We start from the raw sequence: 26,559 nt of genomic DNA, 5'->3' as shown, positions 1-26,559 counted from the left end.
GGGGGGGGGGGTGATAATGGGTTTTTGTACTCAGCCACAGAGGTAGATTATAATTAACCCTTTCAACATCACCGTACAAAACTTTATTCAACGGCCCTAGTTTTTGATCCAAACCGACTGAAACAAGCTCCCGTCCTCTCTCTCTGTCCCCCCTACTCCATACCCAACCGAATCTCGAATCCCTCGATGTTGACAACACTCCAATCCTCGATCTCTCTCTGAATCCAACTCACTTAGCACCCCCAAATCGATCTTCGCGTGTTTCAGCGGACATGGAAATGCCTTCGATCTCTTCGAGTCCCCGTACTGTCGAAGAGATCTTCAAAGACTACAGCGGTCGTCGCGCCGGCGTCATTCGGGCTCTCACATTCGGTATACACTTCTGTACATACATACATATATATATATATATACATACTCAAACCCTAATTTCAATCTTCTCACTTCTCTCTCTCTTCCCCTCAGATGTCGACGAGTTCTACTCACTTTGCGATCCAGGTTGATCACAACTCTCCCCCCCCCCCTTTTCTTTTTTCTCTGCATTTGCCTGTTTGTTTGTGTATGTAAATATGTGTATATATTTGAATTTGGTCACTTTGATTTGGATTGGATTTGTTCTGTCTGTAGAGAAGGAGAATTTGTGTTTGTACGGACATCCGAATGAGACCTGGGAAGTGACGCTACCGGCGGAGGAAGTTCCGCCGGAGCTTCCGGAGCCAGCATTGGGGATCAATTTTGCGAGGGATGGAATGAATCGGAAAGACTGGCTGTCGCTGGTGGCTGTGCACACTGATTCCTGGTTGCTTTCTGTTGCTTTCTATTTTGGAGCTCGCCTTAATCGCAATGAGAGGTACACTTGTTTTTGCCTCTGTAGATTGTTGCTTGGTATCATGCTACTATACTAGTTACAAATTTGAATGTTGAGTGCATTTTTGTACATTGTTGGAGCAATTAGATTGTTTTTCCTTGTAAGGGTTATTGTTCTCTTTTATGGGTCAAAATATTAGTTAATGTCTTCGTTGAATACATCTGAGACATTGTGTTAGTCCTAAATGCTAATCTAAATTTCAGTTAAACGGGTCTTAATCTTAAGCCGGATATTTTCAGTTCCCAGTTGCCAAAAGTTTATATCGACTTTTCTTCTTTTCTTGAACTTGTATTGTGCCCTTTACATTGGGAGTGCGATGATGCTTGATGTTTTTAGTTACTAAATTTTGTTGATATATGAATGAATAGTTTTTTGGGAAAGTAAGTCATAAAATAAAACAATGAAATATACATGTTTACAAGGGGCATGCCCCTAGGCAACTACAACTCTCTATAATTTCCAATGTCACCCCTTAAACTAGGTTTTTTTTTTTTTTGGAACTACCCCTTAAACTGGGTTAGTGGGGACAAAAAACAAGATGCTAACATAATGTATTGACAATGTATTATAGCCCCTAGTTGCTTCTGCCATCAAGAATGAAGACAAAGAAACTAATTGTGATACATTGGCAACACAAAAAAAATGACCGATTAAAGCTAGTGATGCATAAGCCCAAGTTATGCTCATTCTACCAGCAAAACAGTCAACAGGAACCACAAACACAATCATTATGCACCTCATCTGTAAGTACAAGCACAACCATTTGTTCCCCATCAACTGTCTTTGCAACATCCAGTCTCTACCACATGAATCACATGAAGTTGCATGGTCAATCATAGGAATCCAACCCACTAAGCTGAGTAGCAGACAAAGCCTCCTAAGGTAAACACCACCTCAAAATAACATGGCATTACCCACCAAGCACAACAGCTGTATAAACAATAAAAGCCAATCAAACAATGTCAACAAACTTCACACACCGCGCCAACCCCCCCCCCCCCCCCCCCCCCCCCCCGCATCTCTACCATGGCTAATCATGGAGCCTCAATTCCTCATGACAGCCAAGAAAACGAGTGCAAGTGAGAGAGAGAGAGACCTAAAAACCCTAGGGATCGGAGAAGTGTTGTCGTAGCCAAGTCTTTCCTTTGAAGTGAGAGAGAGTCGATTGTCTCTCAATATTATCTCCTTTAATTCGAAGTTGTAGCAGCCAAGTTTCCTTTAATTTCGATTTTTATTTATTTATTATTTTTATTGCAAAACCAAATGGTTGCACACCTCCACAAATTACGTGCAAAATGTGCATGATGTGCTGTTGAGGCAAACACCTTGGAACTTTAGGCGTACGCATACCTGGTGTCTGCATAAAAAATCAAGCATCGGAGTGGTTTTTAACACTTCCCATCATTGTGCGCCCCAATTGCGCCTTTGAAAACTTGGGTTAGGTTTTTGTCATTGAAATTAAGAAAAATGAAGAATAGACTTAATGAGGCCTAAATTGTACTGTATAATGCTATTTTGCTTGTAATGGTGTTAGTGTATTACAACCAGCTAGGCTGTTGACTAGTTAGCACTCTCACCAAATAATCTAGCTGCGAAATCAACTTTTTTTTAATTTATTTTTATTTTTTTAAATTTATTTTTATTTTTTAAAAACAAACTTTGTCCCCAGAATGTCAGATTTATGCATAGGTTAGATTTATATGGGATTTTGATATATTGCATAAGGTGTGCCACCATTTTGTCTGACCATCGCCCTCGTTTTGGCATCCCCAATAGCTAATTGGTCTGTTTGGAGAGTGATGAGTTAGGCCTTTGACGAAGTTAGCATTGATATGGTGCACATTTTTCTTGCTCAATTAGGCCTTGCAAATTATCCTTTGTGTACTAGACACAAGTCGGTCTATTGGCATGGGATCCTCAAATTATCTTGGCACTATTGGCTAGTTAGCTTCCTTAGGTGGTGCCATATTCTTTTTGTTCTAATCCCTCTTTCAAGTCATAACCAAATACGCTATTATATCGTGCACATATTGGATACAAAATTTTGAAAGTAATGCACATTTGGTAGCCAATGAGGCCTTTTTGAGTGACAAGCCCATTGCACCTAACCTTGAGGTCTTCTTCAAGTTTGGGCACTTGTTTGGGGATGCCATGATTGAACTTAAAGGTATTGGGCATTGAATGGATTATTCTTGAGCCACCTTTTTCTTTATTTAGAATGTGTGCAATTTTGGAGTTTTAGAATTTGACACTGTGGGAGCCGAATATAATTAGATCAATAGGGACGAGTAGACCCGTCCGATCCGGAACGTAGCTTCTATTCAGCATTGATCTTAGTCAATCGAAGAGCCGAATAAAGTAACCAGCACTCCAGCCAGTAGAGCAAAGGCCGAGTATAAGTACGTGTAAAGGATCATGAATGGGCCTGGCCATAAGGCCCAAAAAGAATACTATAAATATGGGATCATCAGTTAGAGAAAGGTATGCGAGAACTATTACACTTAACTTAAAATATAAGTAACTTAGAGAGCAAAGACTGACTTGCCCGTTGGAGTGCTAATTCTGGCACCCCTAACCGGATTGTTAATTCTTTTTCAGGTGGCTAGCTGAGGATCACAAGCGTCCCCCAAGATCAGAAGAGTATTTCCAAACCACTTCTCCACAATTGGCGCCGTTTGTGGGAATACTCAAATACATCCATGGCGGGCGTGACAGAAGACCCTCCGATAGTCACTGATGAAACCACGCAGAGAGATGACCTCACTCCAACAACCATGCTTGGACCAGAGACTATCGTCGCAAGATGCGCCTTGAACTTCGCTTCACCCTCGACTTCGGAGCATGAGACAATGCAGGCGATCATGGAACAAGCAAAGCAAAATGAACAGAGGTTAGAGAACATGATCGCCGAGAATGAACGTCTCCGTCAAGATTTGACCTTGGAGGTGGCGAAGTCCAAACAAGCTGTACGCCTAGATCCTGAACAACCTCTGAGGGCAGGTGGTTGACGACCTCGAGCCCGACAAGATGACATTGATAGTGACTCCGACTCATTATCCTCGGAGCCCAAGAAGAAGGGGCGACTTGAAACTACTAGTTCTTCTGAAGAGAGTCCCCGTATAAGGCATAAGCGAAGAAGAAACAGTTCAGATGAAGAAGACCAGCACGATCCCTTTGTATGATGGATTGCAAAGGCAGTGCTACCCAAGAAATTCAAAGCACCGTCATTCACCTTGTACGACGGTAAATTAGACCCCACCGATCACATCTGGTATTATAAGCAAGCCAGGACGCTGCATGCAGACGATGAGGCTCTCATGTGCAAAATATTTCCGAGTAGTTTGGGACCACTAGCTGTCAGGTGGTATTATAAACTGGAGCCGGCTTCGATTAAAAGCTTTCACCAACTCCAAAAATCCTTCAAGGCAAGGTTTATCACTAATGAGGTCCAGCCAAAGCAAGTCGATTCCCTCTGAGCAATGCAGATTCAACCGGGGGAAACCCTTCGTGCGTATTCGGCGAGGTATTGGGAATGTTTTAATCTGGTAGACGATGTTTGCAATGACTTCATGGCCATCACCGTCTTTAAGATGGGGCTACATTCCGCCAGTGCCCTCTGCAGCTCTTTGACCAGACGGCCCCCCAAAACTGTTTGGTCGTTGATGAAGAAAGTTGAAGAATACTGTAAAGTGGAAGATGATGCCTTGCGGTTTAAAGCCGGAAATGTGACCAATAAGACGGCTCCTACTGAAATTGCTCAGCCATTAAATTTTGTAGCACCTCAGAGCCCTGAACCGCGGCATCGGGCAAAACGAGATAAGAGACGGGATTCTCGCTGATCAAGCGACCAATGCTCCCACCGAGCAAATGAACAGCTGCAAGTCGATAGTAGGCGCACAAGGCGCACCGACAAGAAATATACTGAGTTGTTAGAGCCAATCAGTACGGTCATGTCCAAAATCCAACATCTTCCGTTCTTCAAATGGCCGTAAAAAAATGGTGGGACCTCCCGACACGCGAAAACGGGATAGGCGGTGCGAGTATCACAAGGATCATGGCCATGATACTGAGAGTTGTTATGCCTTGAAGGATCACCTGGAGGAATTGGTGCAGGATGGTCAGCTACAGCAGTACCTCCGAAAAAGCATCTCAACCAAAGCAATAGCCTTAAGACATGATTCCCCTCCACTCGGCGTGATCCACATGATATACAGCCTGCCAATTTCATCCGTGGTGCATACGATTTAGTCGAATCCCGATCCTCAAAATCAACTCACTCTGGCTAAACGGCCCCATGAAGTTGCAAGCATTACTTTTGATGATTCGGATTTGGCCGGAGAGACACTTCCCCACATCAATCCCTTGGTAATTGAGTTACGCGTAAACCAATTCACAGTTGAGCGCGTACTCATTGACCCGGGGAGCACATCGGAGGTTATGTACTACAAGACATTCACCAAATTCGGCTTCTCTGAATCGTATCTCTCCCTGACCCCTTATCCACTATTCGGCTTCAACGCCAATCTAGAGTACCCGTTGGGGAAAATCACACTACCCATTCGGGCGGGCTCCCAAACAGTGGATGTGGAGTTCTTGGTCGTGAAGTTGTCATCGCCATATAATCTCATCATGGGACGGACTTGGTTGCATACTATGCAGGCTGTGTCAAGCACTTATCATCAGCTGTTTCGCTTCCCGACAGCTCGCGGCATTAAGTAAATCCGTGGTTCACAGAAGTCTGCACAAGCATGCTATATCCTTGCTGAAAAGACGCCGAAGGAGTTGCAAGTGAATTCCATTGAGGTACCGGATTGGGAGAGCCTCGATGATGTTGGGCGGCTCCCGAGTGAAAAGGCCACGGAAGCCCTAGATCGAGTCGAAATCGGCGGAAACCCAGACAGGTTCTTCATGGTTGGCGCCTCCCTGAATCAAGCCGACAGACAGCAGCTTATTTCCTTCCTACTCAGCAACCTCGATGCCTTTGCATGGACTCCTTACGAGATGCCGGGTATAGATCCATCCGTTTCACAACACCGTTTGAATGTTGACCCTAAGTGTAAGCCGATCACTTAGAAAAGCCGGCGGTCAGGCGCAGAGCACAGTGCTGCCATCGTTGAGGAGGTTGATGGGCTGCTTGATGCCGGGACAATCAGGGAAGTGACCTACCCTACATGGCTCTCTAATACAGTGGTTGTGAAGAAGAAAAATGAGACTTAGCGAGTATGCGTCGATTTCACGGACCTAAACAAAGTCTGCCCCAAGGATTGTTTTCCCCTATCCAGAATTGACCAATTTGTAGATGCGACGGCACGCCATCAACGTATGAGCTTTCTCGATGCTTATAGAGGCTACCATCAAATCGCCATGTATCCAGAGGACCAAGACAAAACTGCATTCCTCACCCCAAGAGGAACCTACTGCTACAAGGTTATGCCTTTTGGGCTGAAGAATGCAGGGACAACCTACCAAAGACTGGTCACTGCCATGTTCAAGGAACAACTCGGCCACACTATGGAAGTGTATATTGACGATATGGTGGTCAAGTCCAAGGAAGAGCAGAATCATATAGCCGATTAGAAAGAGACATTCGGCATTCGGCATTCGGCATTCTACGTAAATACAGAATGAAGCTGAACACTTCCAAATGTGCGTTTGGGATCGGCTCTGGCAAATTCTTGGGTTACATTGTCAACCACCGGAGAATTAAAACCAACCCAAGGCAAATCACAGCAATCCTAGAACTCGGCTCCCCTCGATCGGTCAAGGAGGTTTAGAAGTTAATGGGGATGGCCGTCGCACTCAACAGGTTCATCAGTCGTTCCACGGACCGCTGCCGACAATTCTTCCATACACTACGGCAGGGCAAGGCTTTCGAATGGTCCGTCGAGTGCGAAACCGCTTTCAACGGTCTGAAAACTACCTCCGATCAGTCCCTCTCCTGACAACACTTTTGGCAGGCGACCCGCTTATCTTGTATCTGGCAGTTTACGACCGGGCCGTCAGCGCCGTACTGATAAAGGAAGAGCTGGGGGAGCAGCGGCCAGTGTATTATGTAAGCAAGGTAATGGTCGACGCCGAAACATGCTACCTGCCGCTGGAAAAACTCATTCTAGCTTTGGTCATGGTGGCAAGAAAATTGATGCATTACTTCCAGGGACACAACATCGGGGTGTTAATAGATTACCCCCTCCGATCAGTACTACGTAGTGCGGAAGCATCAGGTCGCGTTTCAAAGTGGGCTCTTGAACTCGGCCAGTACGACATTCAGTTTCTACCTAAAACCTCAATCAAGGGGCAGGTGCTTGCCGACTTTGTAGCCGAATTTACCGAGGGTCTTGCCAGCTTCAAGTTTGATGAAATTTGACCTAAGCCAAACTGGAGAATTTATGTCGAGGACATTTGGCAGCTGTACTGTGATGGGTCATCTAATCAGCGGGGCAGTGGAGCCGGAGTAGTAATCATGGCTCCTGACGGCGCAGTAATTGAGCAGGCCGTCAAACTCGGCTTCGAAGCATCAAATAACGAAGCCGAATACGAAGCCCTTCTAACCGGTTTGCGGAATGCACATCTTCTGGGTGCTCGGCGTCTGCTTGTATTTTGCGATTCAAAACTGGTGATTAATCAGCTGAAGGGAGAGTACGCGGCAAGAAATGACCGTATGGCGGCTTACATGAAAACGGCTAACTCCTTGCTGGCAAAATTTGACCATCACGAATTGAATCAGATAACACGCGACCAGAACATGCATGCAGACGCCCTGGCCTGCCTAGCCTCCGCCATTAACTTAGAGATCAAACGGACCATCAAGGTGGGTTTCATTCCGGAGCCAAGCATTGGTCCTTCAGAGGAAGTCCAGATCAATGTCATAGAATCTGGACCGAGTTGGATGGATCCCATTGCCGCATTCCTATCTTCCGAACAGCTCCCAGAGGACAAGAAAGAAGCGCACAAGCTGCGAAACAAAGCCTTACGTTACTACTTGGATCCGCAAGGAAAGCTTTATAAAAAGTCCCTTTCTGGTCCATACCTAGAATGCGTGCATCCGGACAAAGTTGAAGAGCTTCTGACTAAAATACATGAAGGCAGTTGCAGCGCACATTCTGGCGGGCGCTCTTTGGCCCATCGAGCTATAATATAGGGGTATTATTGGCCGACAATGAGATCTGATGCTGAATGCTATGTGAAAAAATGTGAACAAGGCCAGAAGTTCTCCTCGTTAACCCATCTGCTTGCTGAAGAGTTAAGCTCTATCACCAGTCCCTGGCCGTTTGCCTAGTGGGGCTTGATATCGTAGGACTGTTGCCGAGGGCCCCAGGGAACAAGCAATACTTGATCATCGCCACTGACTACTTCACAAAATGGGTCGAAGCGGAGGCATTAACGCACATTCAAGATGCTGATGTCAAGCGCTTTGTGTGGAGAAATATCATAACATGATTCGGCATTCCAAGAGCTCTTATCGCAGACGACACCCAGTTTGATTGTGGCGTCTACCGGGAGCTGTGCAGCAAGTATGGTATCCGGCCCTACTTTTTCACGCCGGCTTACCCCCAAAGCAATGGTCAAGCCGAAGCCTCTAACAAATCCATCTTGGACGGCATCAAGAAGAGGCTGGAGAAAGCTAAGGGCAAATGAGTCGAAGAATTACCGAGTGTATTGTGGGCACATCGAACTATGCCGAGGCGATCCACTGGAGAAACGCCGTTTGCTTTATGCTTTGGAACCCAGGTAATCATACCCCTGGAGATCGGCCACCGAACCCTGAAATCGTAAGTTTTTGATATGGGCCGAAACGACATGATGCTGGCTTTGGATCTGATTCTGATCAAAGAATGAAGAGATCGCGCCCTCGCCTCCATGGCACGATACCAACAACAACTTGCCAAGTTGTACAATCAACGTGTTCAGCTGTGCCGCTATACACCAGGAGAGTTGGTCCCGAAGAAAGTACTTCCAGCGGCCAGGAAATCGGCTGATGGAAAATTGGGCCCTAATTGGGACGGCCCCTATCAGGTCGATTCAATCGCAGGGGTAGGGGCGTATCGGCTTAAGGACATGTCTGGAAGGAGTTTGCCACGGCCTTGGAATTCAACGCATTTACGAAAATTCTATCATTAAACCCGACTTGTGGGGAATGATACTAGTTCTGAATTGTTCAAGGCGTACACGCTCCACTTTTGTAATGCAAAGATCCTTGTTTACTCATTGCGAAATCCAGTTTGAAAGTGTTTCGATTAAAGCCTCCGGATTCGGAGTGCCCTTCGTGGATATCACGATTGGCCAAATAAAGTCTCCGAATTTGCAGCCCCATCGGCGCATGACATCTTTGGGCCGATAAAGCCTCCGGATTCGGAGCGCCCTTCGTGGATATCACGATTGGCCAAATTAAGTCTCCAAATTCGGAGCCCCATTGGCGCATGACGTCTTTGGGCCGATAAAGCTTCCGGATTCGGAGCACCCTTCGTGGATATCACGATTGGCCAAATAAAGTCTCTGAATTCGGAGCCCCATGGGCGCATGACGTCTTTGGGCCGATAAAGTCTCCAGATTTGGAGCGCCCTTCGTGGATATCATGATTGGTCAAATAAAGTCTCCGAATTCGGAGCCCCATGGGCGCATGACGTCTTTGGGCCGATAAAGTCTCCGGATTCGGAGCGCCCTTCGTGGATATCACGATTGGCCAAATAAAGTCTCCGAATTCGACGCCCCATCGGCGCATGACGTCTTTGGGCTGATAAAGCCTTCGGATTCGGAGCGCCCTTCGTGGATACCACGATTGGCCAAATAAAGTCTTCGAATTCGGAGCCCCATGAGCGCATGACGTCTTTGGGTCGTTAAAGGCTCCGAATTCGGAGCCCCATGGGTGCATGACGTCTTTGGGTCGATAAAGCCTCTGGATTCGGAGCACCCTTCGTGGATACCACGATTGGCCAAATAAAGTCTTTGAATTCGGAGCCCCATGAGCGCATGACGTCTTTGGGCTGTTAATGCCTCCGGATTCGGAGCGTCCTTCGTGGATATCACGATTGGCCAAATAAAGTCTCTGAATTCGGAGCCCCATGGGCGCATGATGTCTTTGGGCCGATAAAGCCTCCGGATTTAGAGCGCCCTTCGTGGATATCACGATTGGCCAAATAAAGTCTCCGAATTTGGAGCCCCATGGGGGCATGACGTCTTTGGGCCGATAAAGCCTTCGTATTCGGAGCGCCCTTCGTGGATATCACGATTGGCCAGTCTCCTGATTCGGAGCCTAATCGGCGCATAATGCCTTTGGACCGAAAAAGTCTCCGGATTTGGAGCCAGGGCCATGCGTAACGCGTATATGCCGAATAAATATTTAATGAAGAACGCTCTGTTATGTCGAGCCGGCAAAAACCATTTACACATTAAAGCATATAAACATTCGAAATGGAATGCTTGATTAACTTGGGCCGGTCAATGTCTATTCAATCATTTAGAATACATTTATTCAAACATTTACACAACGAAACGCAACATGCAAACATGTGTGTGCCGAATAAAAATTGCAACGAAACAAACATTGAAAATAAAACATTTTATTTGATTAGCCAATGATTACATAGTTTTAAACGCAACCTGCGTTTGAGCATTACAAATGAGTATTCTTATCCGGCGTCTCCCTCATCCTCACTCTGCTCGACTTCGAAGGCGGAAAAGGGAAAATGATTACGTTGGTACAGTGGCAACGCCGAATCAATGCCCGACGCTCGGAGAGCTTTCGCGGCTTGAAATGCCTTGATCCAATCGTGTTTAAATCCACGATTTTCACATCGGCAAACTTCCTCGGCGAGCTTTTCTCGGGTCTTCTCTATCCCCACTTTCCGGCCTTCATGGAAGCCTTTTTCATAAGCCCTCCCCTTCGCAGATTCTATGGCAAACATGCTCGTCGTATCACGATCGGCAAGTGCAGTACTGATAAGCCACTGGGTCACCCTTTCTTCCACGATTGGGTTAGCCTGTACGGCTGGTTGTGTCTGAGCAGCCTTGACCTTCCTTAGCTCTCGCTCAGCCGCTTCCGCGTGAGCTTCCAAGCTTCGAATGCGTTCATCCTTCTTCTTTATTTCTCGTCGTGTAGCTCGAAGGCACATGCCGATTTCATAGGCGGTGTACAGCCCTTTCACCACCCCATGAACGCCCTCTCGAAACACCTCGAAGTCAGGTCGACCAACCATCGATTGCTGTACTTTCGGCGGAAAAATCTATTGGGCGAATTCGACCGCCACGTTCGGGTCCCGGATGATGGAATCTGCCTTTGTCATCGGTTTGTTCCCAACGAACACAGAAAAGCTCAATGGGCGTGGTGGTCCGCTGGACTCACCTCGCGAACGAGGAGAACTCCCCCTCTGGCGCTTCTCCTTCCTCGGTGACTTGTTGCGTCGACGCGGAGAGTGGCGCCTCTCGTGCTCTGCAGGTGCCCTACCACCCGTACGGGGAGGCTCACCACTTCGATTCATTGATGAATCTAGCTCCGCCAAAGTCCTGCCTTCTCCCTTACTATTAAAGAAAAGTCTAGTTGACATTTATACTTTTCCGGCCACGAAAGACGAGCAGAATCGAGTCGCTTTATGAAACCTAGATGGAATCTCCCAACCCCTTTTTAATCACTCGGGAGTGCGCCTCACTCCCGAGGCGACATCATCAATGCGCGCACTCCAGCAACCGCTAACATTATTGATTCATTCCAATTTAGAAGTGATATTCGGCTTTCGAAGTTCATACATTGGCTGGGGTAAGGGCAGATTTATTAATCTGATCGGTAAAATATCTAAGCCTAATGCCGACCGATTTGTGCTGCAGCCACTCCATGAACTCGTTCTGTTCGGCTTAAGTAGTTCATACATTGGCTGGGGCAAGGGTAGATTTATTAATCTGATTGGCAAAATACCTAAGCCTAATGCCGACCGATTAATACGATCGGCCAAATACCTAAGCCCCATGAACTAATGATATTGGGTAAGTCTACACCACGTTTGTCTGACGCGCGAGAGACATCAATAGTTTTACCCAAAAACAAAACAGTAATCTTCATTAATAACCACAATTAAATATAGGAAATAATGCAAAGTAAGGAAAATATTCATTCATAAATTGAGTACAGCATTGTCGTCATTTTATACATGAAAATTATCCCAAGCAAATAGTTGTTAAAAAAAAAAAAAAAAAAAACAACAACAAAACATGATTGCAAAAAGGTACATTGAAAGTAGCTAAAGTGATCCCCAAATCAATCCTCGCCATTAGACTCAAGCGGCTCAACATCCACTTGCTCGTATGGAATCGACATGTCCAATGTCACTCCAGCGGCAGCAAGGGCTTTGAGCCAGCCATGCTTGAATCCTCGATTCTCGAATTTGGGGACCTCTTCTACATAGTTTTCGAGAGCGGCGCTCTTCCCAGCCTCGAATGCTTCGGACGCCTCGGAGTCGGCTTTCTCCTTCGCCGCCTTCAACTCTGCCAACTCGGCCTCCAACTTGGCATGTGCCTCCTTGGCTAACTTGAGCGATTCCTCGCTCGTGTTAGCCCTCTCCTCGGCTTCCGCTCTTAGTTGGTCGGCAGTCCGCGCCTTTTCCTTTTCTGCTTCGGCCCATACACTTTCCATTGTCGCTCTCATCGCCTCAAACTCGGCCCTACTCCTCTGACCCTCCACTTCTGACTCCAAACGGCCAATCCTTTCAACGGAATCGTGCTGGCGGTGGCCTAATTCGGCAATCCTTCTGACCGTCTGCAAAACAAGTTGGGATCGTCACATACCAACAAATACCGCTTGCAAACAAAACCAAAACAAGGAGTTGCAATGAAGTTACATGCCAGGAGGGCCGACTGGGCAGCTAATGCTATCGCTACAAAATCCGGCTCCGCGCGAAAGGTTGCCTTGTCAGCTGGCAACGAGACCGAGGCAGCCAAGCTCAAAGCTACAGCGGGATCCTTCAAGGCCGACTCTTCGGAGGAGATCGGCATGTTTTTTATCTTTGGTTGAACAACGAAAGGAACAACCACATCCAATTCCTCTAAGTGTAGCCGTTTATCGGCAGGGTTCTCCTCAGAGCCGACCTCTCCTTCGGCGGCACGTTTCTCTCCCCGATCTGGAATCGACCGTTCTTCTGGATTCGGAAGATCGACCGCCTTTTCCACCTCGGCCACGTCAACGTGAGCCGTTTCTTCTACAACAATAGGTTTGACAGATTCAGTTAGGACAAGTTCGGAATAGATGGCCTCGGCTTTTTGTCGGGCGGCCATGCGTTTGGCGTTTCTCCTTCGTGCCATCTGCGTGAGACTTTCCTTAGCCATATCCTCAGAATAATCGCCGGGAAGGTCTCCCAAATTTGTAAAAATATCTTCGAAGGCGTCCTCTCGGCCTGATGTAGACGGAGGGTCAGAAGAGTTCAACCCGGCTTCCTCAAAGGCCGAGTTAATAGCTTCGTCATCTTCCGCTGCTAACCGGTCCGGGTCCTCATCGATTGGTTCGACCTCTTGTTCTTCTACGTGTTCAGAGTCGGATGTTTCTAAACTAATCTGTCTCAAGTTCTTGAAGCTGGGGAAGATGAGGGCTGTGAGATGGTTGTCGCCTCGCGCGATTGGAATGTTGTCCGTAGCCGAGAATGTCGTGTAAGTCAGCTTGTACCGAAGTAGAATGTGGGCCGCCCTCCCCTGTTTTTGAAGGTTTGGACGGCCAACGAACTGTAGCGCAGTTTTGATTTCTGCGAGCACGACGTCGTCGTCTGAAACCAACACTCTCTTCAAGTGCCTGCATGCACAAACAAAACAGTTAGATATATATAGTGCCGAGTACAGATATGGAAATAACAGAAACAAAATTGGTCTAATTGGCCACCTGGTTCGCCTTTTCGCCTTTGCACCGGGTCTAGACGATCTTCACCTTCGCCAAATTCCCAATTGCTGCGGAAAACGACCATCACATCATCGACACGCTTGCCAGAGCTGGCAAGCATGGTCACCAAGTGATGATCAGTATCCTTGGCTCTACGGAAGTAACGTCCTAGCCGGCCAGTGGATTTGGCTAGGACATAACAATGCCGAACGGCGGGTATACCTAAATTAATCCTAAGATGCCGATTCAGCTCTATAATTCCCATTATGATATGGAAGAAATTCAAGTTGGGCTGGGAAGGGATTAGACCCTAGTATTGTAAAACGACTCTAAAAAACGGATGAAGTGGAAAACGGACTTCGCCCTCAGCAATTGACAGGAGGGGAAAGACGATTGTGCTCTCGTCATCCCTTTCCATGTCAGTGGTGCTGTCTGCCAAAAGTGACAGGTAGACATCGCTAGGGATGGAAAAATGGCGACGAAAGCTGGAGACTCGGTCCGCTGAAAGGATCTCCTTCAGATGTTTTGCCATCTCAACCAGTACGAGGATTATGGAAAACTAAAAGCAAACAAGGAAGCGAGATCGAAAATGAGGGAGAAGAAAACTTACAGGAGGTGAAGAGAAAAAACGAGAAGCAAGGAGTTGCAGAAGCTGCGAAGTGAAGAAGTTGCACTAGAAGGCGAACCAGATATCTTTGAGTACTCAGAACATACATTCAAAGAGACAATTTCAAATCACATTAAATGGAGGTAGTGTACGAAGGGGCGGGAAAGCGTTACAATGACCAAAAAGCGTGTGCGCGTTCTGACACGCATTGGGAAGAGGATTAACCGTCGAATTTTTGACTTCCCAGGCTAGAAACCAAACACGCCGACTAACTGATACTAGTGGGGTGTTTGGGGGACAATTGTGGGAGCCGAATATAATTAGATCAATAGGGACGAGTAGACCCATCCGGTCTGGAACGTAGCTTCTATTCGGCATTGATCTTAGTCAATCGAAGAGCCGAATAAAGTAACCGGCACTCCAGCCAGTAGAGCAAAGGCCGAGTATAAGTACGTGTAAACGATCATGAATGGGCCTGGCCATGAGGCCCAAAAAGAATACTATAAATATGGGATCATCAGTCAGAGAAAAGGTATGTGAGAACTATTACACTTAACTTAAAATACAAGTAATTCAGAGAGCAGAGACTGACTTGCCTGTCGGAGTGCTAATTCCGGCACCCCCGGATTGTTAATTCTCTTTCAGGTGGCTAGCTGAGGATCACAAGCATCCCCCAAGATCAGAAGAGTATTTCCAAACCACTTCTCCACAGACACTACCAACTTGTGTAAATGGAATAAATGTTAATTTTCATTTTGCCCATTGCGACGGAATCGGTCTTCCCTTGGATTTATGTATTCAAATGGGTTCGGTAAAAGAATATTGATGAGAAATAGCTTGTTTAGACATTCTCTTTTGAGGCAATTCACCGTCTTTTAAGACTATTTTCTCCTCTGTGGCCTTTTCTCCTTTCTTGCTGCCATTGAAATTATTTTTTTGTAAATCTATACCAATCATGCTGCTATTTTTGTAAATCTATACCAATCACGATGCTATTTCTTCTTATTCTTCTTCTTCTTCTTCACATACAACATAATTGACATTAGCATTATTCCTTTTGATCTTGGATTTTTGTGATGGCAAAGGATAACCTAAACTGTCACGATCCAAACCCACCCCTAAAGATTTAGGCCATGACCGGCATGGGCTTAGGCCTCAAAGACAAAATTTCAATTTTTTTTTTTATTCAATTGCGGGGCCTTAAGCAGAAGCAGAACAAAAATAATAAATGTCCATTGAGCTGTGCATACATGATGACCTGAAACAATTAAACCATTTAACTACAATTTCAATATTTACATACACAATGATAGAGCTTATACATATTTCTCACACTATATGAAAGACTTCAAACAAAACTGGGTTTGACGAAATAACTTCTTCTTCTTCTGACCCAAACTCGCCCCTAAAGATTTAGGCCATGATCGGCATGTACTTAGGCCTCAAAGACAAAATTTCAAAATTTTTTTTATTCAATAACGGGACCTTAAGCAGAAGCAGAACAAAAATAATAAATGTCCATTGAGCTGTGCATACATGATGACCTGAAACAATTAACCCATTTAACTACAATTTCAATATTTACATACACAATGACAGAGCTTATACATATTTCTCACACTATATGAAAGACTTCAAACAAAACTGGGTTTGACGAAATAACTTCTTCTTCTTCTGACCCAAACTCGCCCCTAAAGATTTAGGCCATGATCGGCATGTACTTAGGCCTCAAAGACAAAATTTCAAAATTTTTTTTATTCAATAACGGGACCTTAAGCAGAAGCAGAACAAAAATAATAAATGTCCATTGAGCTATGCATACATGATGACCTGAAATAATTAAACCATTTAACTACAATTTCAATATTTACATATACAATGACAGAGCTTATGCATATTTCGCACACTATATGAAAGACTTTAAACAAAACTGGGCTTGATGAAATAACACTATGCCTCTACACGGAGGCACTTCATGGGTGGCTTGACGGAGAGGTGGACTCTAGGATGAACTCTAATGCTGATCCTTCGATTGCTCACCTACATATATATATATATATATATGGGTGAGTTAGAGCCCAGTGACTAATAAGAAAGTAAAGAGGTTTATGAATGATGTTCTTAACATTAGAAAAACATGTCTTAAAATTTCGAAACGTATCTTAAATCATTTTTAGAGAAAACATTTATCGTATCAAAATCCATGCTTTCTCAAATGAAACATGTATCTAAATATAATTAGTTCCAAGATATAAAGATCAAAACATATGTTTTTCTTAAGGAATTCATGAGTTCTATTTCTTTTCTCTTCAAATTCTCACTTCCACCCTTTCAAAGCATGAATCAAGCTTTCAAACTCTTAGAAATCATATAGATACATGAAGATAAAGCCTCTAATGCATCAAAAATATCAAAACCCAGATGGAATTAGCATGAATCATGGGCACTTAGCTTGTTCTTCATCCTAACCTTTCTTTTCCATTTTCTTCCTCCATAACTTTGTTTCTAACTCAAATTAATCCTAATGTCTTCTTAATCTTTAATAATAGGAGGCTTTTCCAGAGAGATTAAGTCAGGAATCTTACCTTGGACTTGTTAAGAATTGAGTTTTGATGCAATTCTTTGAACCTCTGTTCTTTCCTCTCTTCTTTATCTTCTTTCTCTCTCTCCTTTGGTTCTTCTTATCTTCTTCAGAACCCTTTCTCTCCCAAAATATCTTCTTTGTTATCTCAATTAAGGCCCATATACTCTCATATATATATATATATGTATATAAAATATAATATTTAATAAAATCAATTTAATTCATTCTGAATTAAATTTTTACAAAACTTCATACTGGGCTCTAAACATCATGCTGATCATAAATATTTAGGCCTCGTTTGGGAATATTTTAGTAACTTTTTGGCTAAAATATGAGAGAAAAAAAACTAGTATGTTTGGGATATTTTTGGGCTTTTTACGAAAAGATGTGCAAAAAGTAGAGAGAAAAAAGAATCTTTGACTTTTTGGTATAAGTTGTTGGCTTTTTGGTTTTTTTAATAACTTTTTGACTTTTAGGCTAAAACAGTTACTTGCCAAATGAGGCCCAATTAGTTTTATTTTCCGGCACCTCTAAGGTCCTCAATTTTCCGTTTGAAGCTATAATTTCAATAGATTTTTCTACAATCAACAGATATAACTTCAAATCCTTATAATTCACATCCTTGGACATGTAATTCCATAACGACGATATAATTAAACTAATCATGACTAATCACAAGTCGCACAAAATTTAATTAACCTAATTTGACTTCCATTAGAGCCCAATTAATTATATTTAAATTTATTAGTCTGAATCAGATTTTTTAATCAAACTCCCAAAAGGCTAAATATCAAATTAAGCTTATTTCCATCATCAATTTGATTTCTCACATCAGTAAGGCCTTCAATTTCAGGTCAAACTTAAGGTCTCCGTCAATAAATTATATACTTGAATTGAATCCCTTATAAATAAATTTAATTCGCAATAATCTTAATTCCCACTCCTCATAACGTAATTAACTCTAATTCAGACCCAATTAATCAAATCTTAATTTTATAAGTCTGAATCGAATATTTAATTAAACTCCTCTATGGTCCGATACTCGAAATTAAAATAATTCAACTCACTAATTATTTTTTTTTGAGCCAATTAGGATTTCAATTTCTAATTCCAAAATAAGGCCTAGTTTGGGGTGTTTAAAAAAATCCAAAAAGTCAAAAAGTTACAAAAAAAAATAAAAAAGTCATCACTATTTACAAATTAAAAATATAAAAAAATTAATATACATAATATTTTAATACAAACCAACTTTACACCACTCAAGGTACTGACGTGAAAGGAAAGTATAGAGAAATGAACAAAAAAAAAATTACATATATATATTCACTAAGTTCGATGGTAATGTTGGGCCCATGGGGACCCCTTACGAACCGTTCAATATGTAGAACTCGTCTAGTAATATATGCCTATAAAAAATCACGTTGATCGGATATCGCTAACTACATGATCAAATTAATTTTGTATAAAAAATGGATGGTGTTATAGTTAACAGTTGATAAAAAAACTAACACGATTAGATAACTATTGATATCCAATCAACGTGATTTTTTACAAGCATATAGTAGTTGACGGGTTTTACACATTGAACGGTTTCAATTAGCAAAACGGGACCCTGTGGTGGGCCCCCACGGTCCGAACAACACCGTCCAATTCAAGCCCGAAAAGGAGGCAATCATTTCCCATTTCCTAACCAGCCCACTACACTGCCCAAACTGTATGGGCTACTTCACTAAATTCTCCTATACACTTATTTATATAATTTTTTAATACACATTTTTTCGTAAAAAGTCAAAAAGTTAACCCAAACATCCATATTTTTTCCCTCAACTTTTTAGTCCAAAAAGACAAAAAGTACACTTATTTAAGACATCTCAAATAACCCCTAAATCTTCAATAGAATCGTATACGAATCAGTCTCTATAATTTTCATAATTTCCAAATTAAATCAGAATAGTAGGCAGTGAAAATTCAAATCTCCGTCATTAATTAAATATAAAGTATTACATGATGGGGTTATCACATAAACCTACCTAGGACATGTTTCCACCATGAGTTGGAGAGAGATTGCTGTATCATTATATTTGTTTGATTTGTGTTGTAGTATTTATATTTTAATTCTAGAAGTAACTTATTTTTAATCCCAAATTTAAAAGGAGGAAATTTAGTAGTCATGACATTTTGAAATCTAGAATCTCCAAATCCTTCACCATCTAAAAAATAAAAAAAAAGAATTTGTCAATTATTTTGATTTCTAAATTCTCAAGAATCAGACGGCCTCAAAAAATCCTCTTACTCTTTGATTGTTAAATGCAACTAAATTGGTGATTTGGGTTTAAAAAATTACATGTCTGCTGAACAATTCAAGCAAATTCATTTTACACAAAATGCAGTTCCCTATTTATTAATTTAGTGCGCGATGGTTACCATGGTTTTTGATTAAGAGCTTTTAGTTATTTGAGTCATTGCTAAGGGGTTGCACTTGCCTAGGCATTTCATGTTGGTTCACCTCGCATGCTTGGTAGTCACCTTGTCTTGTCAAGATTCCAACTCCAAAATGACACCCTGATGCTATATAGCCTGTTTAGGCTGAGAGCAAGGCCTGGGACCCCTTCAGATTCAATGCCTCGTTCATAGGGCACCTGAGCGACACATTACCCCACATGGTATCACCAAGTGTACTTGTGGATGAGCTAGAGCTGAGGGATCATCAATATTATCCAGCTCACCCCTCTGGGTAACCCCATTTGAATAGTCTTAGACATGAGAGAGGCCTCTGCACAAAAACTAAGATGACCAAGTCATGTGATACCTTGAGAAGTGTATCACCTCTACTCAACGCATCCCACAAAAGTATGCTAGCTTCCATGGCCCAACTCTCCTATAAAAGTAGGTCTTCCCCTCCATATACAACAAGCTCTTCGACACACAAGAGGGTTCCTCCATACATTAGAGGCTATCCTCCTGCACTGCCACTCTCTCTCTACTCTTAAGGCTGTTCCAACTCTCATGCCATCTTAGTGCCAACCATGATTTTCAGAGGCCCCGTTTGTTTGGGGTTATAGGGAGGGGATTAGGATTGATAGCGAGGTGGGACTACTATATGGGGTGTTTGTTTTGAGAGATGGAGAGGGGACTCCTAATCCCTTGGTATTAGTAAAGGCCTTGGAAGGGGGATTGGGAATGAGGAGGTAGAGATGGTATTAGAAAAATAGTGAGGGGATTAGAAATTTTTTTATTTTTTTACTTTTTTATATATTGGGAATTTTTTTAAAAATATTAATGTTTAATTTTTTTATATTTTTTTATTTGTTTTATTATTTTATATAAAAATAATTTAACAATTCCTCACTATTAATCTCCTCACTATCAATCCCCTCACTAACAATCCCCTCACTATTAATCCTCTCCATTCTACTTTTGAAAACAAACGGGCCGAGAAGGTCCATGACCAAGCTTTCACAGACTGTATTTCCCACTGAGAGATATGAGAAAAGTAGTAGTTCTAGTTTTATAGTTCTACAAATGGATGTTTAGTCATGCAAGGGACTGTTGTGGACCAATATGTCTATGATGGGGAAAGTGAAACTTATGATATAGATGGAAGATATGAAAGGGCTGAAGAGCAGAGGCATATTGCATGTACATGGAATTATAATGGGAGATTAGAGTGCTTTTAATGCAGTGAAATAAATGACCCTCTCTGGTCTTAGAACCCGAAAGAACTAGGCTTACCCTTTCTTCACCTGAAGCAAAACTCTGATCGAGTGGACTGGAGATCTAGGTCCTGGAATAGTTGATAAGAGGCTTGGTTGGTTTTCACCATTATGATGTTAGCTACTTCAATTCTGTTTATTTTTATTTTTATTATTTTTAGTTATTTATAATTTTCTAATTAAACATTGGCTTTTTCAATTGAAGTGATTTCTCTTACGATGTTGCAATTTAATTTAGTTAAAGTCTCTTACATTAGAGGATCTCTAATGGCATGCCAATGAGTTGCCATTGCCAAAATTTAGCAAGATTTTAAGAAAAAAGCTTTTTACTGACATGCAAAGATGCTATAATTTAGCCATGCTGAACTTTGTGGCATACTTAGCACACAGTTTAACGTTGCCAACTCTACTTCTTTAATGATAGGGCCAACATATGGCATTTGTATTTCTCATTGTGTAAGTAAAATAGAAGGAATGAAATTTGACTAATTGGAGCAACATTGCTCAATTTTAGAATTTGGGTACCGTACCATACCAAAATGTTTGGTTTGACACTGCCAAAATGGCAAAATCACTAGAGATGCTCTTAAAACTTATGATCAGAATAAATATGGGAATAATCAAGACTATTTTAAATTCACATTTGGTTAGGAATCTTAATGATCAATCTATAATATTTTGTGATTGGGAAACATCATTCCTATGTATTTCCCATCCTTTAATAGGAGTTCTCACATATTTTCTATGAAGCATGGTCACCACTTCAGATGCTACATATTGGTGGCTGATGTGGACATGTGCCGGGCACACTCCGAACATGTGTTGGACACACTAGAGGAAGTGTCTCTTATTTTACCATTTTTAGTCGGACACGTTGGGGACATGTTAGGGACATGCTGTGGCTCATTTACTTTTTCAATCTTTGCACCGGAGTGGCATACCCAAGGTTGATAAATTTGACGACAATAAATATTTGACATAGAATAAATAAATATATATAAAATTATATGTCTCGCATGTGTCCCTTGCGTGTCATATCATGCATTTTTTTGAAAATTTGTATGTCCACGTGTCTGTGTCGTGTCATGTGTCCATGCTTTTTAGCATATCAGAAATCATACCCTTTGATTTGTCAAATTTTTGGATAAAGTTTTGTCATGAATCTACGTTGTCTTGAGTTCAAGTTGTTTTGTACACTTTTTAAAATGATAATGGAATTACCCAAGCAGAGACTGCTATGATAGCCAATGATCGATTGACAAAGATTACTGAATGACAATATTTTGTACAAACTATAACTTGCTATCTTGACTTCAAAGGTATATGAAACTATGCCTCTGGTTTCCCCTATTGAACTAATTAATTGCAAGTAACATGTTTGGCCTATTTTTAGGTGATAATAATGTGAGTTTCATTTCATACTGACACTGATGGGAATGGTTGTGAAAGAGTTGAGATGAACTAGTTGGGCCCTAGAGGGAGTGAATAAGCCAAAACCAATTAAATTTGTCTATTAAACCAATTTAATATTCAACGTATTTCTTGGTTTGTTCTATGCAAAATGTATCAAAGGCATCTCTACACATCAATCACATTAATATAAGAAGGGATCCAACGATTTTAAAATGGAAAACCTTGAAGAAATGTTTTAATCACTCGGTCATTGATTTTACTAATGAGATATCCTTTGAGTCTATCGTATCATTTACTTCTTTTGAGTCCATTGCTTGTCTTTTTGTCTGAAGGTTAGAATTCACTTGAAACTGTTTCTAATCATTTGGCTAATGAGTCCCTTAATCCTGTTTCTTTGCCTAGTAGTGTTAATAATATTCTTGAGGATTCTCTTGATTATAATAAGCACTAGGGCATTACCAATTCCCCTTCACCTCAAACTTATTCTTCATCGAACTGTTTCATGTTAATATTTGGTGGTCATGATTTTGCTATTCTTGAATGTACACTTAGTGCATGTTTTATTAATTTACCATTGAATTCAAATATTGCTCCAATTCCAATGTTTCAAATAGACGAGGATATGTTACTTGATCAAGAAACTTCAAAACCTTCTGTTTTATTTGTTGGTGTTGTTATTGGAGTTGCTACATTTTCACCACCATATATTCTTCTAGGTTCTTCTTCTCAATCATTCTGCAGATATTTGTTTATGATGCCATAAAGAGTCGAGACATTGTTTTCTTACATGGTGCTTCTTTGTATTATCTTGTTGAGGAAGTGTTTTGCTGGCATGAGCTTAATTTCTTGGAGTACTTTTACTATTGCCACTCTATAGAGAAGAGTTTTTCTTAGCCAAGGAGCAATGATTTGAATGAAGAATAAATTGGAGATTTGATATTGTTTTAGTATTATTTTATTTTAGGTTTTTTTGGGTTTAGTTTATTATAGGTTTTAGTATTATTTTATTTAGGTTTTTTTGGATTCAAGTATTTTCATGTTTTATTCTTGGTAACTTGTTATTAGGGTTTAGGATTGCCAATAAATAGGCTTTTATGTAATGTATTGACCAATGTTATAAAAACCGGACCGGTGAGCAAACCGGAAAATGAATTGGGTGGATGGGCCATTGGTTCAATCGTCAGGTAGAACCGTGACGTCATAGTTATTTTATGAATATATTAAAATTATTTAATAATTATATAAATATAAATATAAATATAAATATAAATATATTTATTAATTATAAAATATATTAAGTAGACATGATGTTTGAAAAAAATGTAATAAAGATATAAATAATGCACACAATAAATAAAATATATGGTACATTTATCAACAAGGAGTATTGTGGTTTTATGGAAAGTACTCAAACATCTTGCTTGAGATCTTGTATTCAAAACTTGGAGCTTGTTTTTTGCAGAAGCAAGCGCCAGTTTCCAATCCGCTGGTTCGATTGAACTGGTACTGGGTCATCTGGTTTGACTAGTTCAATTAAAGGAGGCTGGTTTTCGAAGTGAAACGGGTTAAAGGGTATGTTTGGACTGGAACCTAGACTGGTTGATGGGTCAACTGGTCGAATCGGCCGGTCCGGTCTGGTTTATAAAACATAGGGGTGTTGACTATGAGTGTTGTATCTCTTCTTTCATATATCTCTATTCTCTCTCTCATTCTTAAATCGTCTTTGACTTTCTTGGCATCACTTCTCTCTTCTTTATGTTCTGCTATCTTATCTCATTGTTTTCCTATATTCTATCTTCTCTCTTTCATTGTTTTCATATGTATCTTGTAATTATATAAAAAAATCTTCATATCATTTTGCTCATTACAAGTTCAAAGAGATCTGTTGAAAGTCGTGCTACATCAATTTGGTATCAAAACCAAAGATCCTTTGATTAAGAATCTTCTCAATGGTGAAGATTGGCAAAACTCGAGATCGAGTTTTCTGCAACAAAAGGTGATTGATTTAGCCACGCACAAGAAATGACAAGATTTCTGGTAGTTTTAATTGATTAATATTATGAAAAGTTTTTAGATATGTTTTTTTTTTATAGATATTGTTGCTGTATTTTCTTCCTTTTAGGACTTGTCAGTGGCTTTGGTGATAGGATTTAAGTTCAACTAGGTATCTATGTTGGGTAGGAAGGGTTTTTTAACAAGGTTTCTATGAGTTATTGGATTTTTCTTGAGCTGTATAGGCTATATTGCTGTAAAACAATTGCGGGTTTACAATTTTGATCTCCCACAGATAAACAAAGTTCAGATTTGATTTGATTGTGGGTTTACAATCTTCTTTACCATTATCTATTTCTTTTCTTAGGTTGATACTCTCTTCTCCTCTCTATCTCTCTCTTCTTTATCTCCGGCTCTCTTCATTACTCTTCATCTCATCTTTTTCTCTCACATCTTCTCTCTCATTTATTTCTAATTTTTTCTCTCATCTCTTCTACTTGATTCCTCTGACTTTCTTGCTATCTCCTCATTTCTCCTTTATGTTATTTTCTCATCTAATCTCGTTAGTGTCGTCCTCCCATATTATGTTCTCTCTCTCTCTCTCTCTCATAATATTAAAAAAAAAACCCACAAATAATTGTATCATTTTGTCCATAACATACTTGAAGAACTCGTCATGAAGGTCATGCTACATCATAACATTTCTAGGGTTCTTGATCCTACAGACTTGTTTGGTTTTATTAGTTGTTTTGATCCGAAAGGATGCCAATGAAGAAAAGGTGATTAAGAAGACAGACTAGATCTAGAGAAAGCACTTCAAGAACAGAGTTTGCTCTACTACTTCAATGCTGTTTTTTGATTTGTGACTTGTTGAATAAAGAATGCAAAGGATGGGCAGGTACAATTCATGAGACCTCTAGAGAATGTTGTTTCTCTGAGAAGTTGATGAAAGAAAATCTCTTTTGTTCTTAGGGTTCCCACATTTAAATGGGTTCTAGAATTCATCAAAAGTGGATGGATAAAATACAATTAGTGATGGGGATTTAATGCTGCCACCAAACTAGCGGAGCAGGATAATGCACACTAAAACTGGTTTTCACCTTCCCAAACAGCTCCCTCCCTCCCTCCCTCCCTCCCTGCCCAACTTCCTTCTGTTTCTTTTTTCTTTTTCTTTCTCGATGCATAATCTAGGCATGGAGATATTCCTATTGGGGGGCCATCACTATGACTGCCTGGCATGCTGATTTCATTTTGTTATTCTTTCTCTTCTTTGGGTACATAACTCATACAATGTGTTGAATCAAGTTTCTTTAGGAGACCATTAATGAAAACATTTGTTCATTTCACTTAAACAGGAAACGTTTATTTAGCTTGATAAATGATCTTCCTACCACATTTGAAGTCGTAAAAGAGATGAAGCCTGTAAAGGACAAGCCAAGTATGGATAGCGGAAGCAAATCCAAAATCAGCACTAAGGTAAACTGTTCAATTACATAAAAGATAGTTTTTTCTCTTCTCCATCCTTGAATCATGACATGGTTGTATAAACCCTGAACTCTGCACTGCAGAGATCAAGTGATGGACAGTCAAAAAACAATCTGAAGCTATATGATGAGAGTTATGAGGAGGATGAAGATGAACACGGTGAAACCCTTTGTGGGAGCTGTGGGGGAAATTACAGCGGTGATGAGTTCTGGATAGGCTGCGACATTTGTGAGAGGTGGTTCCACGGCAAGTGCGTAAAAATAACACCAGCCAAGGCAGAAAATATCAAGCAGTACAAATGCCCGTCTTGCAGCACAAAGAAGAGCAGGCAGTAGTGGCTGAATCAAGCTTTTGGATGGGTTAACCTGATTGTTTAGTTGACTATTAGGGGCTCTAAACCAGTTCCGTTGTCTAGTAAAGCTTCTTGTCCTTCTCTCTCAAGTTTCGACCCTTCTTGTCCTCTTATTTTTTGAGGGTCCGTTAGTTGCTACAATTGTTTATTGGCGATCATATCTCTTCGAAGTTCAAGGTTCGGGCTTGCTGCCCTTGCGAAGCATACCTGTTTGATGTTTCTGTATAAGATTATAAATGTTTGATGTACGTTGGTTTCAATTTTAAGAGAATGTTGGTTTGTAATTTGTTTGTTTAGGGCCTTTGTATCGTATCTATCTGTTGCCATTTCCATCATGAAGGGCTATAATTTGATTTACTTGGTTTAAAGGTTTATAATTTATATTTTTATCTATTCAAAGTACAAACAAGAAAGGTGCCATCTCTCTATTCTCTATTGTCTCAATGCTCGTTTTGCTTTTATCAAATTAGTCTTCCCTTGCCCTCAATGTAATTGCTTTTTCATCACATACACTTTGTTTTGTTCACACATGAAATAAATTGAGTAATAGTATGTTGATAACACGAGCAGGCAGATCCTCTGTCCTAGATCTCACCTTGTTGCAGGGCACATGATATTTCTCTCTGATTTGATCCTATGGTGGGGAAGGGCACACGATAGTTCTCTTTGATTTGATCATGTGGTGGAGAGTCTTG

At 41.3% G+C, this 26,559-nt stretch overlaps 1 protein-coding gene and 1 long non-coding RNA gene across 2 annotated transcripts; both read left to right on the top strand.

Moving 5' to 3' along the window:
* LOC114322442 (PHD finger protein ALFIN-LIKE 1) lies at positions 1 to 26,277 on the top strand. Its single transcript, XM_028269745.2, has 5 exons — positions 1 to 372; positions 466 to 498; positions 628 to 850; positions 25,383 to 25,503; positions 25,596 to 26,277. The coding sequence occupies exons 1-5, from the start codon at positions 273 to 275 to the stop codon at positions 25,845 to 25,847; spliced, it is 729 nt and encodes a 242-aa protein (XP_028125546.1). The 5' UTR covers positions 1 to 272; the 3' UTR covers positions 25,848 to 26,277.
* On the top strand, positions 14,176 to 15,332 carry LOC145796923 (uncharacterized). The gene is made up of 2 exons (XR_014337668.1): positions 14,176 to 14,857; positions 14,971 to 15,332. It is a non-coding gene; the product is annotated as an uncharacterized LOC145796923 (long non-coding RNA).
* Positions 26,278 to 26,559: the final 282 nt, after the last annotated feature.

The sequence above is a fragment of the Camellia sinensis genome, chromosome 8 (assembly GCF_055761805.1).
Source record: "Camellia sinensis isolate YWXY chromosome 8, ASM5576180v1, whole genome shotgun sequence".
NCBI lineage: Eukaryota > Viridiplantae > Streptophyta > Magnoliopsida > Ericales > Theaceae > Camellia > Camellia sinensis.
The sequence above is the reverse complement of the archived record's forward strand: the minus strand, read 5'-3'. Positions and strand labels throughout refer to the sequence as shown.

Bases quoted from the DNA above. Each gene is read 5' to 3' on its own strand.
- LOC114322442 (XM_028269745.2), top strand. From the start codon at position 273: ATGGAAATGCCTTCGATCTCTTCGAGTCCCCGTACTGTCGAAGAGATC. The intron at 499-627 runs GTTGATCACAAC...TTCTGTCTGTAG, and splicing joins CTACTCACTTTGCGATCCAG to AGAAGGAGAATTTGTGTTTG. The intron at 851-25,382 runs GTACACTTGTTT...TCACTTAAACAG, and splicing joins CGCCTTAATCGCAATGAGAG to GAAACGTTTATTTAGCTTGA.